The sequence below is a fragment of the Colletotrichum phormii genome (genome assembly GCF_030913505.1).
Source record: "Colletotrichum phormii strain CBS 102054 chromosome Unknown BDP81scaffold_16, whole genome shotgun sequence".
Taxonomy (NCBI): Eukaryota; Fungi; Ascomycota; class Sordariomycetes; order Glomerellales; family Glomerellaceae; genus Colletotrichum; species Colletotrichum phormii.
In genome coordinates this window covers 800,193-818,000 of record NW_026851458.1, presented here as the reverse complement: position 1 = coordinate 818,000, position 17,808 = coordinate 800,193, and the positions used below count along the sequence as shown (strand labels likewise).

The 17,808-nt window shown below is 49.4% G+C and overlaps 7 protein-coding genes across 7 annotated transcripts; 2 read left to right on the top strand and 5 right to left on the bottom strand.

Moving 5' to 3' along the window:
- Window positions 1–2,669: 2,669 nt before the first annotated feature.
- BDP81DRAFT_64886 (Alpha/Beta hydrolase protein) lies at window positions 2,670–4,127 on the top strand. The gene has a single exon (XM_060596103.1). It carries the CDS (start codon window positions 2,810–2,812, stop codon window positions 3,920–3,922), a length of 1,113 nt encoding a protein of 370 aa, XP_060442647.1. The 5' UTR covers window positions 2,670–2,809; the 3' UTR covers window positions 3,923–4,127.
- A 20-nt stretch (window positions 4,128–4,147) lies between these two features.
- BDP81DRAFT_325138 (uncharacterized protein) lies at window positions 4,148–5,368 on the bottom strand (the record flags this gene model as incomplete). The annotated part of the gene is made up of 3 exons (XM_060584950.1): window positions 4,148–4,365; window positions 4,641–4,993; window positions 5,151–5,368. The coding sequence occupies 3 exons, from the start codon at window positions 5,366–5,368 to the stop codon at window positions 4,148–4,150; spliced, it is 789 nt and encodes a 262-aa protein (XP_060442646.1).
- A 590-nt stretch (window positions 5,369–5,958) lies between these two features.
- BDP81DRAFT_483011 (uncharacterized protein) lies at window positions 5,959–8,136 on the bottom strand (the record flags this gene model as incomplete). Its single annotated transcript, XM_060595038.1, has 6 exons — window positions 7,941–8,136; window positions 7,240–7,390; window positions 6,826–6,981; window positions 6,344–6,773; window positions 6,228–6,290; window positions 5,959–6,165 (listed from the first exon to the last, which is right to left on the bottom strand). Exons 1-6 carry the CDS (start codon window positions 8,116–8,118, stop codon window positions 5,959–5,961), a joined length of 1,185 nt encoding a protein of 394 aa, XP_060442645.1. The 5' UTR covers window positions 8,119–8,136.
- A 1,283-nt stretch (window positions 8,137–9,419) lies between these two features.
- On the bottom strand, window positions 9,420–11,816 carry BDP81DRAFT_433580 (peptidase family M1-domain-containing protein). The gene is made up of 7 exons (XM_060590870.1): window positions 11,431–11,816; window positions 11,280–11,364; window positions 11,000–11,228; window positions 10,826–10,910; window positions 10,277–10,768; window positions 9,726–10,216; window positions 9,420–9,664 (listed from the first exon to the last, which is right to left on the bottom strand). The coding sequence occupies exons 1-7, from the start codon at window positions 11,746–11,748 to the stop codon at window positions 9,532–9,534; spliced, it is 1,833 nt and encodes a 610-aa protein (XP_060442644.1). The 5' UTR covers window positions 11,749–11,816; the 3' UTR covers window positions 9,420–9,531.
- On the bottom strand, window positions 11,803–14,075 carry BDP81DRAFT_353912 (peptidase family M20/M25/M40). Its single transcript, XM_060586257.1, has 7 exons — window positions 13,896–14,075; window positions 13,808–13,839; window positions 13,675–13,742; window positions 12,824–13,608; window positions 12,440–12,763; window positions 12,268–12,384; window positions 11,803–12,210 (listed from the first exon to the last, which is right to left on the bottom strand). Exons 1-7 carry the CDS (start codon window positions 13,958–13,960, stop codon window positions 12,132–12,134), a joined length of 1,470 nt encoding a protein of 489 aa, XP_060442643.1. The 5' UTR covers window positions 13,961–14,075; the 3' UTR covers window positions 11,803–12,131.
- Window positions 14,076–14,281: 206 nt separating this feature from the next.
- On the top strand, window positions 14,282–15,679 carry BDP81DRAFT_353909 (uncharacterized protein). Its single transcript, XM_060586256.1, has 3 exons — window positions 14,282–15,308; window positions 15,361–15,445; window positions 15,500–15,679. The coding sequence occupies exons 1-3, from the start codon at window positions 14,413–14,415 to the stop codon at window positions 15,560–15,562; spliced, it is 1,044 nt and encodes a 347-aa protein (XP_060442642.1). The 5' UTR covers window positions 14,282–14,412; the 3' UTR covers window positions 15,563–15,679.
- Window positions 15,680–16,045: 366 nt separating this feature from the next.
- BDP81DRAFT_494455 (aminotransferase) lies at window positions 16,046–17,705 on the bottom strand. The gene is made up of 3 exons (XM_060595384.1): window positions 17,236–17,705; window positions 16,384–17,142; window positions 16,046–16,322 (listed from the first exon to the last, which is right to left on the bottom strand). The coding sequence occupies exons 1-3, from the start codon at window positions 17,542–17,544 to the stop codon at window positions 16,137–16,139; spliced, it is 1,254 nt and encodes a 417-aa protein (XP_060442641.1). The 5' UTR covers window positions 17,545–17,705; the 3' UTR covers window positions 16,046–16,136.
- Between the last annotated feature and the right edge of the window lie 103 nt (window positions 17,706–17,808).

The window sequence follows — 17,808 nt, the reverse complement described above, 5'->3', positions numbered from 1 at the left end:
TATCACGAAAGACACGCTGCAAAATTTCCCATGCACTCCTCATTTACCAAGGTAGATGTTCAGCCAAGGCCGCATTCAACTGGGGACTGTAAGCCTGGTGAGAGTCCCGGTGGGTGAAGGACCCGGTGGGCGCCATCCACTTTCCGTCGCAAGGTGGCCTCCACCGGACGTCTCCATCACTAGACCTGTAATCCCACGTCGGCAATTACGTTGCTCCTCCAATGGTCGCTCGGGGACTGTCTATATGGTCTTCTCGGGAGAACTTTGTAGCGAATGACTGGAGGCTTGTACCATTCGGAAGTTGCTTAGGCGTCTGAGCATTACGCTGACTCTGGTCAAGTGAAAACGATATTTTGCTACTTGTTGTAACTTGTCGCAAGGATACTCCAAGGACATTTGTTTAGGTTTCTGCTCGTTCTAGAACTGATCTCTGCATTTTACAGGTGTGCTTTGTAAGTTCTAGACTAATACTCTAACCCCCTCTTTGTCTCTCGTGGCACGTCTCTATTGATGCCAGTCTGAAGTCGGAATTTCCTTTCCCGTCGTCCCTTACTTCCTAAGTTCCTATACTCTCCATCAACAACATCTTGATCTCAAGAGCTATGCGCGATCATTGATAAGCACTGGTCGCTGAAACATGTCCCCATTTGTACTGAAAAAATAATGGCCCAAGGTGTTGATGGCTTCAAGTTAATGGCAAACAATTCGTGACCTGCTCCAGCCGTCTGTGAGTGTTGTAATACAATCCAGCTGCAATGAAGCTTCGAAACAAGAATGCGGCCTTCCGAGTTAGAAGAGAATTCAAGCAATGACTCATGCATAGGTACTCAAGAAAGTCGGACTCATACCCCCTTCCAACACCCTTTGACTCATAATAAACTGCTCTGAATCCGGGCCTTAGTCGTTAGGGATAGAGAGGAGAGAGAGGAACGAAAGGATTACTCATCGATACGATAAATAAGCCAAAGTATGATTCAGCTTATGCGTCGATGTTTTCCGAATTGAAAGGAGCATCATCTGGTTGATTTGGCCAGCATGTATCAGTGTCAGGTCTAAATTACAGATTCGGTTCGGGATTTGTTAAGCCACAAACATCATGATGTTTTTTAGGTTCCAGCCTGACCGGCCACAACTTAGTGGGCATTGCTGGATCTACCGTTGTCAATGAAACCGGTCTATGTGAGTCATGATTAAGGTTCTTTGATTGAATGTTTACTATTCAATTATTATTGCCGAGGAGATGCGTACGTATCTTGAATGTTAGCAGGTTTATTCTCTCCACCCAGTGGTGGAACCCAAGCTTTCAGAATGAATGCAATGCGGCCGTTTAATAACCTTTGAACTTAAACAACATAGCAATTTGTGACTTATGCTCTTGACTCTTCATGCGGACTGTGCGCATGCTTGTTGCCACACGCGGGCCCGCGGTAACACCGAAGTAGACATTTTCATACCATGATTATGATGGGGCGCATCAATGAGCGCCTGAAGATCCGATGAGTCCGTTGGTAGCCTGTAAGTCCGCGGGAGCGACCACAAAACCTAGCAAGCTGGACGGAATGGTTTAGTCTCGGCAATGTTGCATTCGGGATAAACCCACCGAACTTCTATCATCAGTCAGTTCTTGGCACATAGTCGACGTGTAATTCAAGGTCTCGGTCGAAGCACATATAGCCGTTGCTTAGGACAACTGGCTTTTGACGTTACGGTGTTGGTAAGTGCACAGGTCAATATCTGACGATGCTTATGGGGGCAGCGCTGTGACGGTTGGTAGAAGTGCCCACCGTGCGCTGGCGGTTTTGTCGAGTGTAGCTGCCGTTAGTCTAATCAGGTAGCGTGGTGAGTCGGAAAATTGTGTCCGCGGGCGGGACCATTTTCTCCTGCAAAGTACTATGTTTCTTGCTAAGGCTTTGCTGACACCGCCTCAGTAAAACTGTAGCCGCATCGCTTCCGATTAGACCCGCTACTAGAAGGTGAGGAGTCATAGCTGTGTCTCATTTGCTTGCCCTGAAGACAGATTGATCGGGGAAATCGGAGAGCCGTAACGCGGGATGCGGCATAATTTCTTGATCCGATCTACATTTTGCTGTACTATCTTAGGTTCAGCTTGACGAGGAAGCTAAAGCATCAGAGCTTTGAACTGGTAGTACTCCACTTCAAAGCAATCAACGGGGGCGTGCGACCGATGCGGGCAACACTAGAGCGTCGTTCCTGGTTACTTGCCCAACTTGCTTTGGGGCTAATTAATACGTTGCGCACCAGTTTGCCACGTATTCGAGTACCTCTCATTGGATACTTGCGTTCCAGAGCACATCATATTGCCCTCGTTGGATATTCCTCCTCCTTACGCTTCATACAAGACCTCCGAAGCCGAGGTTACGGACAGGAAGATTGTCAGTTCATTGACACGCCGGAGTGATTGGCACTGCGGGGTTTCAAAGGTGACACTACCTCACAAGTACATGCGCCAATGCTGGTATTAATAATCCAGCCGAAACATGGCCTGCGGACTATGAGGACTCCGGCCAGTCAGCAATGCTCAGATCAGCCGCTCGCCAATTCGGGCGAAGCGGTAACAAAATATATCCACTTTCGCTGGCTACAGATGGTTGCATATGCAGCGACGTTTTACTCAGCTACACTTCGTACTACTCTTTGTGGACATGATTTACTGATTGATTGTTACATCAGGTCCGCGGAGAGGCGGGTATGTATTTGCGGAGTCTTAAAGTCTGGTTCCACTGCAGCCTTTAGGTACTCTGCAATGACTATGAGATGAAGTATAAGAACCAGGCTCCCGAAGCCACGGATGAAACACGTTCCAATACAATTCATCACGATCTTCACAATGCCAACCTTTGAGGAACACGATGTTGGCTACGCCGACAACAAAAACATTCACTATCTCGCCGCTGGTCCAGTCAATGGACCTCTCCTCATATTCGTCCATGGCTGGCCAGCAATTGCACTAGCATGGAAACCTCAGCTTGAGGCATTCAGCGCTCTAGGATTCCGGGCCATCGCACCGGACATGCCCGGATACGGCAAATCAACAGCCCGCAAAGTCATCGAGGACTATTCCCAGCAGAGCATTCTCGAAGGCCTTCTGGCACTCCTCGCACACACCGGTCGGAAGGAGGCCATCTGGATCGGTCACGACTGGGGTTCTCCGTGTGTTTCAACAGTTGCTGCCCAGCATCCTGAAGTTGTCAAGGCGCTGGTGAACGTCTGCGTTCCGTATCGCACACTCGACTTGGGACTGAACAACATCCTGGCCTTTGTTGACCGCCAGGTCTATCCCGAGGACCAATATCCCTACGGGCAATGGGACTACATGCGCCATTACGAAGAGGACTTTGAGAAGAGTATCGCCTGGTACGAGAAGGATATTGAGGGAATCAACAAGGCTTTGTGGCAACCGGGCAAGCCAGTTTATCCCCCTAAGCCCACATTCACTGCTACAGTTAGAAAGGACGGAGGTTGGTTCGGCGGCATCCCAAAACCTCCATCACCGGATCAACTCCCAGCTCCCCTCCTTGAGGGAGATGTCTTTGATGAGTTCACCAAAGCGATGAAAAAGACAGGATACTGGCCGGGATCAGCCTACTACATGAATCACGAGCGTAACCACGAGTTCAACTCAAAGGCACCAAACGATGGCAAATTTGAGAAGCCTGCTTTACTCATTCATGCAGCATTCGACTACGTTTGCGAGACCAAGACCACTCGAGTGGCCGAGCCAATGCGCCAGGCCTGTAGCAACCTCACCGAAGTTACTGTGCAAGCTGGACATTGGGCGAACATGGAAAAGCCGGCTGAGACCAGCGCAGCTCTTTCTAGGTTCATCATTGAGGAGGTTCCTGATTACTGGCCTGGGTTTTGGGAAAGCGGGTATACGAAGCGCGAAAAGTCGGTGCTATGATTTCTTTACAATTCAGTCACCGTAAGGCAGCATCGCTATAAGCTATCCTGTTAAGGTACATGCAATCAATGGAGTTGAATATTTTACATTACGTTCTGAACGAGCTTGGACACCTTGGTAATTTTAAATTGTGGCATGAGCTACACCTGGATGAGCGTAAGTAGAGCACCCTAAGGAAGTAAGAGAATCAAGATACTAAAAGTCTCAAAGCTTTTGACACCTTCCCTAGATAGGAGGGAGAGAGAGCATAAATTTCGATAGATCATCTGACTGCTTCTGTCTTGCCTTGACCAACTCCAAAAATGGCTCTTCGGGACCGACTGAACCAACCAGAATGTGTTCGGTGCCTAAGACAAGCTGCTTATATGTCTCGTCGGCAAACACATCAACAGGCATTCCCATCGATCGACCTTTCTCCTTACCAATGTAATCATGCAACTCGGCTAGGAAAAATATCAGTGTTGTCCTTGATATTACAAATTGTCGGATTGGAAGTCCAATTCGACCGCGGATAAGGGCAAGAGCATGGGCCACCTCGAGGTGGTACAATTAGACCGCGACTACCCAACCAACCTACGGTTGGAATCTCCCTTTTACACATTACGCAGAATCAATCAATACAGAGATATTGATGCTTCGTCACTCCCAGGACCCTACGTTTCGAACCAACATCCCTGTGATAGGGATACCAACACAAATAGCAAATTGAATGACTAACTCTGCACTAGGGGAGGCCAAATCTCGATGATTTTAGTGCTAGACCCTTGTAGTTGTTGCCTCAAAGAATAAACATAGGCATGAAGAGCTGCCTTGGAGGCAGAGTATGCCGGCAAAGTCACCGCAGGGATAAGAGCAAGATGTGTGCCGGTAATGATCAAACCTGTCGGTATTGCTTTGTCTTGGAGTCTCGGCAGAAACTTGACCGAAATGTCGACAACGCTTAAAAAGTTGACGTTGATCTCTTCGCGAAAGGCGTCCAGGTCAACGCTGCTAGGTTCCGACAACTTGATTGGGCTTTGAATTCCTGAGTTGACGAAGACGCAGTCCAGACCAGGAAACCCATCAACAACCCTGTTCAAGTGTCAACAGTAGGTCGCTTATGCTTGCCGCATGGAGTTATCAAGTCCGCCCAAGGCGTTTGCACGTTTCGGGTCAAGTACCCCATTCCGAGGTGGGGGAAGGGGAGGGGGCGGGGTGCTTGTGGGCAGTAATATTCCTTGGGACTGACCTATTCACAAAATCATCGAGACCTGTCCTGTCTGTGATGTCGAACCTGATGGAAGCCGCCTTGGTCGAGCCATGCTTCTTGACAAATGCATCTAGTCGTTCCTGGCGCCGACCGACGGCGATGACTTTGGCACCGTTTTCTACAAGCTTATCCGTCATTGCTGCTCCGATGCCGGAAGTGGCACCTACGAGAAGGACTTGCTTATCGGGGAAAGACATGGTGAGCAGGGAATAAACGTCGGATATTTTGTATGGCGAAAGGGGTTATGACGTCTACTGCGCACACTGTACTTGAAACGGGTCTGTAATCTGCAAGTAAGTCTTGATGCTTCACATGCCAAGCTTTATACTCTAGAACTCAATATCGTCGATGCTCATCGAAGAATTCAGGTTGATATTCCCGAGTCGCGAGACAGCTTAGTCCCGGCGCTAATGCCGTTGCTTTGTGGCTTTGATCAATGGAATCTGGACTTTTGGCGGCAGGCGAATTCAATCATCGGGATTACAGAAGTGGACTGTACATAAAGCCGAGCGACAATCTTTCTTCCTGATGTCTGGTATATCCGAGACACGTACTAATGCCAATATAGCTTGCCGTGTCCCGAGCTTACACCATGAACAACAACGTCAAAGAAAAAAAGGTGCCATCGGTCTTTAGTGTCAATCTCACATGTTGAATTTCGGCTATTGGCAGCTAAAAGCTTGGGAGTCTATGTCTATTATCTTGGGAAATCTATGTCTAGGGGTATATCTGCACCCGCAAAATCGGGGATCAACCATCTCGCGTCATCATAGTGCAAGCACTCTTTCTAATTCTCAGCAACAATGTACTCCGTGCACAGGAGCTCGGATCTCAGATCCATGACATCAGCAATAGTCTTGTTGGGAATGATCTCAGCCATCCACAAAACGTGGTTCAGGGTGGTATCGTTGCCCGCGTCTCCGTCATAGTCGAGGTAAGCCGCAGAAGGGGTGAGCCAGCGGTTCTGCTCCATGATGAAGGTGGAAGGAATGAGCTGACCGCTCATATCCCTGAGGCGGGAGGAGAGGTTCGCGAGCTGCCAGTCCCACCAGAGACGATCAATTTGGCGTGGTGCAGGAAGAAGATCGGGTCACCAGGGCTGGCGTTCTGGTTCTCCATCTGATACAGAAGTTAGAAATACTACTGGGGATTGAGATGATGATGTTACTTACAGTACCGCCAGTTACAAGGTGGCCGCAAGAGTGAGGGGAATTAACGTAGCAGAAGTTGGCCTCATTGTAAGTCTCCTTCACATAGCACTCGTCAACGTAAGACTGGTTGGCGAAAGTGAATGCAGTCTGGTTAAACTCGCGAGAGAGGCAGTACTCTTCATAGTAGTCTATGCCATAAACTTGGTCCATGCGAAGGGTCGTGTTGGCGAAAGCACCATCGATGACGCAGTTGGTACCTTGGGTGGTGTTGACACCGTTGGTTCCGAAGCTGAACTCGTCCGAACCCCAAACAGAGGCCTTCTGGACGGTTCCAAACACCTCAAGATCGCGCTGCTCGTCCCAGTAGGGCAGGGCACCGGTGTATCCGCACTCTTCTTGGAGGAGGATTTCGTGGAGACGAAGGAAGAGGCGGTGCCAGGGAAGGAAGGCTCTGAATGTGGGAATTAGACAAATACTGGGCCGTGACTTTTCAGGAAACCTACCCGACTCCGTGAATGAAGTTAGACTGTTCAACGTGGCAGCTTTGAGGTTCATCCCATCTTGTCTTCGCACCCTTGATGCCCGTCTTGGCGGGTGATTCGAACAAGCACTTGACAGCCTGGAGGTAGTCGGATTTCTCCTGGTTCTCCAAAGTGTGCCTGTTCACTTATGTTAGTATGCCCATAGGAAATTCGCTTAGAGATCCTGGTTTCGACTCACCATGTGAGGGCAGTACACACTGCTCATCTGGACCAACGAGGCAAGGAATGAGGCAATACGACTGGTATTGACGGTTGGTTGGTGATGTTGTGGTGAAGGTGAAAGGTGGCTGCGGTGGGCTGGATCAACCAGGAAGTGGATCGGGCAGCTGGTGCCTGGGGCACCAGCCACTGCCTCAGGTATCCACAGTCCCGCACCATGCCTTTCTCTGGTTCATAGAAGTGCAAGTAGAGTTAGAGAATGTTCCGTTGTGGCCGTTGTGACCGTTGTGACCGTTGTGACCGTGGGCGGGAAAGACAGGCGATGCGCTAGCGACGGCAATGGCCGAGGCCAGGCTCAAAAGAGTGCCTTCATGTCGATCAGCGAGAGACGGGCAGTTCTAGAAAAAGATCTGCAGAGAAAGCGACAAGCAATTTGGTGAAGAGCAAAGCCTATTGTTCTTATGCTTTGGAGAAAAGGGAGACAAGTTTCACTTATACTGACAGCACGACCTTGCCAAGACCTCGGGATCTCCCTAGACTTCTCCTAAGATAGGAGCCCAAGGACCCGGAGGGGAAATTTTCGAATTCAAGATTCTTCAAGCTCCGAAGCGCAGATATCCACCGGCTATGCAGAAAAGTTGCGACGGCCCTATGAAAGAAGCCGCGCATGCGGCTTGGGGATCCGCTGGCCCCATTGCAAACTTGGTGTTGGTATCCCTATCACAGGGAAGTTGGTTCGAACCGTAGGGTCCTGGGGGTGACGAAGTATCAATATCTCTGTATTGATTGATTCTGCGTAAGGAGTAGAAGGGAGATTCCAACCGGAGGTTGGGTGGACCGTCGAGGTGTAATTGTACCCTCTCGAGGTGGCCCCTGCTCTACCCTTACTCACGGTCGAATTGGGCTTCCAATCCGACACTTGGCGATGCTTGAGATAAAGATTTGCCCCCCGGCGTCTATTCGTCTCGAGTTGCCCATTCGGTGGATGCCGGACAGGGGTGTCAATGATGCAGCGTTCATCCAAAGGTAAAATCTTAGCATGGAAGTCGACCGAGGCCCGATTTGCCTATCCGTAATCTGTGTCTTGTGGACCATGATGAGACTCAAAAACCTACAACTTCCCTGATAGCATCCCACCTGGCATCCCACATACCGAGGGTCTGGATCCGTGGATGGAGGGATGGGTCATCGGACGAATGAAAGTTTCAAGCACAAGACAAGCACATGCCAACTTACGAATTGGGACGAACATGCACAACCGCCGGAAGGATAAAAAGGGTTATCGGGTCCGGAATCCCACCTTCGGCTTGGGGCAGGTCCGAGACTCTATCCCAGCCGGCGACGGCGACGACGGCCTTACTCAGGCCTCCACGTGGCGTAGCTGACGACGAAGATAACATGGGCCCCCTTCCAGTGATGATCGAAGAAGGAAAAAGCAAATCAGAGCAAGGGAAACGACAGTGCGAGCCGTGTTGGCAACACCGTTTATCGGAGGCCGAGTCCGTGCTTGACTCGTTTCCGCCAGAAACAAGAAACCAGCGGAGCGCTTGGCATCAAATATGGCATTCCAGAACCTCTAAATACAACCAAGATCTTGAATTAAGACATTTCGTTCCAGCGCAGGAGTTGCCGAAGTTCTCAGAACCACTCCTCCACCAAGGTGTCGGCGACTGCGCTGATGGGGACTTTTCATCTGCAAGAAGGAGAACATGTGGTCGGTACTTATACCGATCTTCAGGTTTGGCAAGCTGCCACCTCGGTCTCTGGGCCATAAGCGATGTTTCCATTTGGCTTCTAATACGCACAGCTTTGACATGGTCGTGGGACAAGGTAGGATTGGTTATTGCTACAGCAGACTAGCAGTGACATACCCTGGGAGCATATTGGAGGGTGTCGTCATACGACACTGTCAGTGCAACCAACCCGATGGCGGCTGCATCCGAATGAAAATGTTTCAACAATGTCACGTTCTCATTATTTACGAAATGAAAACTGTTCCATGATCATCATCAATCCAGTGGGGGCAAAAGCCATCGACCGAGAGTTAGCGAACCTTAACCAAGTTTAGGGGCGGACCGTGCTGTCGCACTCTAAACTCGGCCGGCAAAGTCTTCTAGAATTGCTGGAAATAGGAAAGTATAAGGGATCGTGATCGTTTGCTTTTTCTTTGGACACTCGGATGGATACTTGTATTTTGTCCACTGTGAGTTTCAAACTCAAATGGATGAACCGCATGTCTAATTGATTTTCAACCCAGTTTTTTGGTTTCAATGAGACAATGCCCATCGAGGTGATTCGTCCTCAGTGTAGCCCAGTTCACGATTGCGTGCCATTCAGCATACCGGCATGATTTATTAATGTAATCGAACTGCCGAAATTAAAGTTTTGAAAAGTCTGTTGTGAGTCTATGTAAATATGTGTACTCCGGATGGAGCGCCGTATCGGTGTGATGCCCCCCAACGTGTTGAATTCAGTGAAGTTCAAAGCCAAGGGAAATTAAGACAGTGACTAGTTGTTCTTGAGCCTTTGTTCTTCGAGCAGATTTCTGATCAGTCTTAGACAAGTGGGATGGTAAAAGTCTTCATACTTCTCGAACAGCTCCAACGCCAGCCCTTCGTCAACCGACAACAATTCCTTAAATCTGTGAAGGGTCAGTACTAGTGTTGTGACTGATTACTTGTGCTCTCGTCGTGGCAACTTACAATGGCCTCACAAACTTCATCCTTCCTGTCTGTCCCAGGACTTCCTCAGTCTGCTTCAAAACGCCATGATCGCCGGCTCGAAGCGCGACGCGCAGGTACCGGGTGACAGCTTCGAGATTACCAGACTTTCCCACATCATAGAGATCGTCAAGACACTTGCAGTATCTCGCCGGGACTGGTTGCGGGCTTTCAATGAGCAAATCGAGGAAGAGCAACACTTGCCCTACAGTCCAGCCCTTGACATCATCGGAAGATGGCTTAAAGAGAGAATCGGTTGAGAGGCTATTCCATCGATCTGCCAATTCAAGAGCCTTCTTGTATAGCTCAGAGCTAAACTCTGGCTTGGGAGGTGCGCCCGGCTTATGAAGCCACGATTGCCAGTCAACGCGACTCAGTGCCAAGGTAGCAGCAGCATCAAGCGAGAAGAAGTCAACAACGCAATCTTTGAATTGGGTTGAGTCAACGGCAGCGCCGTAGAATGTCCGGAAATACTTGATTGACGAAATGTCAGCTTTCTCAAATTCGAGTCGGCAGCAAAATGTGATGCTTACATGTGGGACAAACTTAAGCCACTTCTCTCGCCCAACGGTCTTCTCAAGATAGCACAGGAAGGTGTAGCCCTTTTCGTACGAGATTTTGGACATAATATCATCCGGCCTCTTACCTTCGAACTCAAGTACCAGGCTAGTGAAGACGCTGTCGTTGCCACCGTACATTTCGATGGATTGAATGAGGTCTTGCCAACCGACAATGGCTTGGAGCTCGACCTCATCGTCTCCTCTGAGTTCGCGCACGATATTCCTTTCGGTCCAGACAGTCCATCCTTCATTCAGCCAGAAGTGCTCCCAGGACGCATTAGTGACGAGATTGCCACTGTAGCTATGCGCGAACTCGTGGGCGACCACAGAGATGTTCTCTCGGTCTCCCGAGACAACTGTGGCGCTGTAAAAGTTGAAAATGGGGGTTTCCATGCCGCCAAGGTGGAAGGACTTTGGTAACACAACAAGATTGTAAAGCGGCCATGGGTACTCGAAGATGAGATTCTAGCGTGTTGCGAATTGTGTGAGTTGAACTCCTCTCGTGATGACTCAGTATCTTACCTCTGCAGACTTGATAATGGCTTGCAAATCTGGCTTGAACTCTTCTTTGCAGGCTTCCAAGTCACCAGGGGCGCAGTAAACATAGCTTTTCGGCACAATTTTCCCTTCAGCCAAGTTTCTTTTAAGAGCTGTGTAATTCATGGTATATGTGAGGGTGATCTTCAAACGACTCACCCGCTTGCTACGGCGAACAGGTAGTTCGAGATTGGAATCTCCATCTTGAACTTGTATGTCTTCTGTTCGGTCGTATCTCTGATCGGTGAGAAGACTATCTCGGCCTCAGGAACACCACTCGCCACGACAGGAAGTATTGAATGGATTGTTATGTCGAAAGTGCTTTTGATGGATGGTGTGTCCTGGCATGGGAAAATGGAGCGGGCATGAACCGGTTCGCACTGGGAGACTATCGACCATTAGCTGAGACCGACAAGTCGCAATGCAGCTCAGCACTCACACATGAATGGATAATGTTTGTCGTCCGTCTGCGAGGGGCTGAACCACTGAAGGCCGGTAGTATTCTCGGTCGTCTCGAAGTCCACCTTGCCAGCGTCTCAATTAGCTAGCTCCATCGTTGATGATATAGCAGGATCAACAACTCAACGTACTGTGAGCTCAATGGTTTCTCCCTCATTGTAAGATCGCCCAAGTTCGATATACAATGGACTGCCATTCTCTCCATTGTCGGGCTTCAATATCCACGGTGCCTTTTCCCCTGAATGGCCTACTCCTTTGATGACAACATGACTTGTGTCTAGAACAATTTCGGTAAGACCTTGAACTTTTGCTTGGCCAGTGATAGCGATTTGTCCAAACAAGATCTTGCGATCAAAGTCAATCGTCAGATCAAGAGCCGTATGCTGGGTTGAAAAGTCATGAAAATTGGAGCTGGTGTTGACATCTGTGACACCGTTGATTGGGCACATTGTGTAGCTGCAGTGCTGCACGCGGACGTCGTCTGGGCGGATGAAAGAGACAAAGTCCAGTGCAACATGTAAGAAGAGAAATTCGCAGTGAGCTCTAGTACTCCGAGTTTTGCAAACTGATAACCTCGAGGAATCGAGCGATGCTACGTCAGGCATTCATAGATGCGATTCAAGTGTTCCACTATTTCGTGCCCCGCATTTTCAATGCCCCTCACCTGGTCGTTCAATATTGCCTATTACGGCAATTTGGTGCACCCCGCGCTAGCTGTTACCCTTGCTCTCACAGATACGATCCAGAAATTGACTCGGTTGGTTTTTACCCTTTGAGACCGTTGTGGAAAGATAGTTGCGGTTTACAACTCATTGTTATCTCTAGAATCTAATCACAAGCCTTGTTTGCTCTGACGCCAAAAGTTTGTGACCTCTTTGAGATAAGCTCCGTAGAGCTTGATGGCGTTGATGCTATTTGGGGTTAGCCTTCTTGTAACTGGAGATCTTTGGTGCTGCACATTGACTCACTAATTGTTCTTATCCAACTTCTCATTAGTGGAATGCTGTCCATCGGTAGGCCGACCAACGGGCATAAGAAGCACGTTCTTTTTCAAGGTCTTCTTGAAATCCAAAGCGATGGGAATGCTGGGATCAGTTAGTGCTGGTCTATCACACACTGGAATTCGATGCAAAGACTAACCTTCCACCTTCGCAGGTCAGGGCAGGATCAACACCCCATACGTCCCGTGTCGCTTGGATAGCGGCCTGGTAGTTCCAGTGACTTGCTTCCTCATAGAACCAGTCATTCGGATGACACTCGATTTCAATGTCATTCTTGCTTCCGAGACTCTCAAAGCGGTCTTTGATGTGTTTCCGTACCAGCTCATCAATTTCCTCCCACTTCATGAAAGGCACAATACGGATGCTGAACTTTCCAACAAGTTTAGCAGGTATGGATGTGACGGCTCCGGCTCCGGGTAGGGCATTCTCTATCCTGTGTAGACTAAGAGATGGCTTCTTCCATCTATGGGACAAAAGTAGCATTTAGCATATTGATCTGAGGTTTGAGTGCGGATTAACATACCGAGCGACCAGAGCGTCAGCCTGGTTATCATGGAGGCCTCTGCCCCCGGTGCCACCATACAAAGAGTCCTCCGAAATGTTGAGCTTCTGGTAGCTTTCATACTCTTCCTTTGTGACGGCCTGGACATTGTCGTAAATCCCAGGTACCAGAATCTTGCCATTCGAATCGACCAACGAAGACATGATGTTGACCATGTCGGTCATTGGCTCTGATATTTGACCACCAAATCCGCCACTGTGGGCGTCCACCTTGGCACCAGTGATGGTGACGAGGTAGAAGATGATGCCTCTGAGTCCTTGAGGAACACTGATCTGCTCATCGCTCACCCAAACAACATCTGTAATGCAGACCACGTCGACGTCCTTGAAGTACTTGTCCGCCTCATCTTCTAGGCCCTGCCGGAGGCCAAAGGATGCGGTCTCTTCCATGCCTTCAAAGCAGAAGACCAGGTTGGCGGGTACGTCTACATCAACCTTTTGGAAAGCTTCTATCATGTTGATCCAGCCAATGAGAGGACCCTTGTCGTCTGAGGTGCCTCTGCCGCAGATCTTGCCGTCTTCTTCCACCGTCATCACGAACGGCTCATGCTTCCATCCGTCCTCGATAGATGCAGGCTGAACATCGTAATGGCTGTACACAAGCACCGTTGGCTTCTCGGGGTCGCTGCCGTAGCGTCCTAGTACCAGAGGAGGAAGGTCAAGGTCTGTGCCCTCCTGCTTGCCAAGGTCTTTGAGTGTCACATCAACACCGACAGCCTTCAGCTTGGTCGCAACCCATTCGCTCATCTGCTTTCAAATTAGGTGCTGCCATCTATATGCCTTGATGACATATGGCTCCTTCATCTAACTCACCGCAAACACATCCTTTCTACTGTCGGCATAAGCAGAGATTGACGGAATCTTGATTGCATCTCCCAGTCCTATTCGAGGTTGAAGTTAAATATGGCTCTTTGATTCAGAGCCAAACCCAAATTTTTGGACGTACTATCGATGAAGACACTCTCAAGCTCATCAACCCTGACTTTGAGATTAGCGAGCCGAAGGTGCAAGGATGCCTGTCAATTTTCACTCACTTGGCATAGAAGCTAGCCAGTGCTTCATTCGTATCGTTTACCGGGCGGGCCGGGGTTGAAGCCATTGTGGCGATCGAGGCGCGTCTCTTAGTCAGCAAAAGCCGAGATTTGAACCACGATCAAGCCTCTTTCAGCACTATCACCAGATTCAATAAATGACTCTAGGCGCTAATTTTGGTGTTGAAAGAGGGGAAGTCGGGCTTTCCGAGTCCAGTTTAGTCGCACCGAGACCCACGTCAAGCGAGATCGGATTACGAGTGGTGCAGCGTGGGGGCCGATGTCATGGTCCACCTCGAATTACTACCCAAAAGGGGAATTGAGAACGAGGGAGCTGACTTACACCAGAACACCTGACATTGGCATGAGAAAGAATACGACAAATTCGACAGAATACAACAAGATCTTGCAGTCTGACGCAATAAGTTCCAAGCAAGTGGTCATCTTTCCACCAGCTGTCTTCCAGTTCATCCTCGGACTTGCCCCTTCACTCACCCAGGAACCATCACCCTCACCAGATATGCAGCAAAAACGCAAGATCCTCGTCATTGGTTCACCCTGCGACAACATACCCGACAAAGTATGGGCAGACTTCAACTCAAGTTATGAAATACTGACATACGACTTCCCGAAATTGGACGACTTCTACCAGTCCATGACATCCGGCACCTGCCAGAACATCGATGGAATCATGCGGATTGGCGTCATCAGCACTCCAACTGACAACGGGAAAGTGGCGCTAGGCTGGACCAGACGAGCGCTGCCACATTTTCCATCAACTCTCAAGATGATTGTCAACTTTGGGCATGGCTTTGAAGAAGAGGATATCCCGGGCCTTAACGCCCGTGGTGTCGAATTCTTCAACACGACGGGCGGGAGTGAAGCGACTGCCGTGGTCGCAGTCTACCTCATCATCTCGGTATTCCGTCAGCTAAATGACTACGAAAGAATGCTCCGCAATGGGCAGTTTCTACCGGCCCTAAGACACTCATCTCAGAATGCAGTCGACCCGTTTGGGAAGAAGCTCGGCGTTATCGGCATGGGTTCCATCGGCCAAACCGTCGCAAGACAGGCGGCTGCCCTCGGAATGGAGGTTCACTGCATCGATAGGCCCAATCTTCGAAGAGTCTTGGAAGCTTTGAAGAATGAGGATGAGTACGTCAAGGGGCTTTTGCCACCTGTGATATTTCACAAGGATCTTGGGGATCTCGTTGCTTCCGTGGATTGCTTGGTTCTGTCATGCTCTTACTCTCCGACTACGCACCACCTCCTGTCGGCGGATATCTTCTCTAGAATGAAGAGGGGTATTCGGATTGTCAATGTGGCTAGAGGCCGTTGCATAGACGAGGAAGCGTTGTGTGATGCCATAGAGGACGGCACTGTCGCGTTGGCTGGGCTTGATGTCCATTACAACGAGTAAGTTTCTCAGTAACCCCTCATACTGAGCATGCAAAGCTGACGGAATGAGACCGATTGTGAACCCGAAGTTACTGAAGCACGACTGTGTGACACTTCTACCTCATCTCGGAGGACTCACTCACGATTCGATGAAGGTAAGCGCTCCACCCCGTTTTGCAGTATGATTGGTTTTGCTGATGAATAGACAGAATCATGTATTAATGGCCATGAAGTGTGTAGATGGCTTCTTTGCCTCTTCTGATTTGACTTAAAGCTGGGAGTTTTAAATAGGCACGGGTTTGAAGGATCGTACCTATGGTACTATGCTAAAAGATGTATTTGAGAAATACCAATTCATGCAGTCATCAAACATGATCGTTGTGATTTAGATTAAGAAAAAGTTGCTTAACAGTTACGTCGATTTGTGCATGTGGATTGGATCCAAACTGCGGTAGATTGTTGTTGAGAATACGCTACTGGCCATTTCTCCTTCATCAATCATAAATAAGCCTCAATGAATGCCTCGATAAACTCATTCTTTGGATTAATCAGTGCATCTAGTATCTCTACTGAGGGCAATTGACTCGCACTGACCCGTTCCAAACACTAGCCATACTGCCATGATCAACAGTACCTTACTTTCATCAAGAAAAATACACACGTCTTACTCCGAAAGCAGTGACGGACATAACTTCTAACAAGTTGGAGCACAGTTCTCAACTATTTGAAATCTAAGTAAACAGGAAATGCTGTTTCTTCTCTAAAGGCGACTACACCTTGACCTTTTCGTGTCGGCTGTCATGTACTTGCTTTGAAAATGCAAATAGTCCATTCCTAAACGACAGTTTACTCCTCAGCAACGACATAACCCCATTCATGTTTCACTCGGCCGTAGATAATATCCTCCAACCAAGACTTGATGACGGAAGAGTACACTGAGCGCGGTGTCTTATACCCCTCTTCGGTGACCGTCATCGGAAACTGGATCTCAGTATCCCCATACTTGATCATAGAAACCGGAGTGATGAACATCTGCAACATAAATGTTAACCGAGGGAACTTGGGAATCTAGATAAAGAGAGGTCAGACTTACCGCAGTACCAGAAACAAACGCCTCAACCAGCCGCCCATCCTCATACGCTTCCACAACCTCGCCCATGGTAAACGGACGCTCAACAACCTCCAGCGGAGCCAGCTCAGCACCACCCGTCGAATCCCCCGTCAGCCTCTCCTTCGCAATCTCCAACACACTCCTCCGAGTGATACCATCCAGGATAACCTCCGTATCCAACGAACTAGTCACAAGCTCCAACCCCTCACCCCCCTTCCTCCTCCAAACAACAAAGAAATTACTCGCCCCAGCCTCCGTAACAACCCTCTCCTCCCCAAACAACCACAACGTCTGACCACACCCCCTCTCCTTCGCCTTCGCATGCGAAACCATAGCAGGCCCATAATTCGCACCCACCTTGGCAGATCCGAACCCACCAGGCCAGGCACGAATATGCTCGGGGCTGCTGGCGAGTAACTTGATGCCCGGGTGCGGCAGGCCCGAAGAAGCCTGCGGGAAGAGCGCGGCGAAGAGGAAGAAGAGGGCTTCGGGGGGCTGGTTTATACCCAGCGCGAAGCCGCTTCCGACCATGGCGGGGCGGATGTAGAGGTTTGTGCCGGGGTCTGGGAGCCAGCGGGGGCATTCTGTTGCGAGGAAGGTTGTGATGATTTGGAGGACGGCGGAGGGGCTGAAGGAGGGGAGACCTACGCGGGCGTTTGATTTGAGGAGGCGGGCGCAGTTGAGGTCGGGGCGGAAGAGGCGGAGTTTGGAGTCGTGGCCTCGGTAGGCTTTCATTCCTTCCTGGTGAGGGCGTTAGTTGTTGTTGGTATTGTATAGCAGGGTGAAGTGTATTTGCATGGAGAGAGTTCATTCTGTTGGAATACTTGGACTTACGAAAGACTCGGTGGCATGTTGCAGGACACTTGCTGTTGGCTCCAAGGCGATCTTGCCGTAGGGACTCATCACGGGTGTTCCCCAGCCGGTTTGCATAGACCATGGGACCTGGACCATGTGTGCCGTGGTGTAGTTCTGGCCGAGTCTCACGGGATCGTGGGCATCTGGAACTGGAAGTTGGTCTTTCTCGGGTACAAGCTCCTTGACCATCTTGGAGGCGTCCAACTCTGTATATTGGCGTTCATTGTCGAACTGGCCACTCGCTTTTTGCAATGTTGCTGAAGAGGTACTAGTTGCGCTGGGACTCATCCTGAAGTTTCGAATGTTGAGTAAGAACGAAGATGGATATGAAGACTGTCTATATGTGTAGAGAAATAGCGTTCCGTCGTCAACTACCTTAGGGCTCGATTTCAAGACCCTTGAAGTGGATTTGCGCTCTCTTTAAGATCTAGAGGTATTTTGTTGTTCATCTGAGTTGTAAATTGAGAGCGCTTATCCATGTACCTTATAATAAAAAATCTTACATGATGTTGTATTACCTGACATCACTCTCTAGCTCGAGCTGAGGCTCAG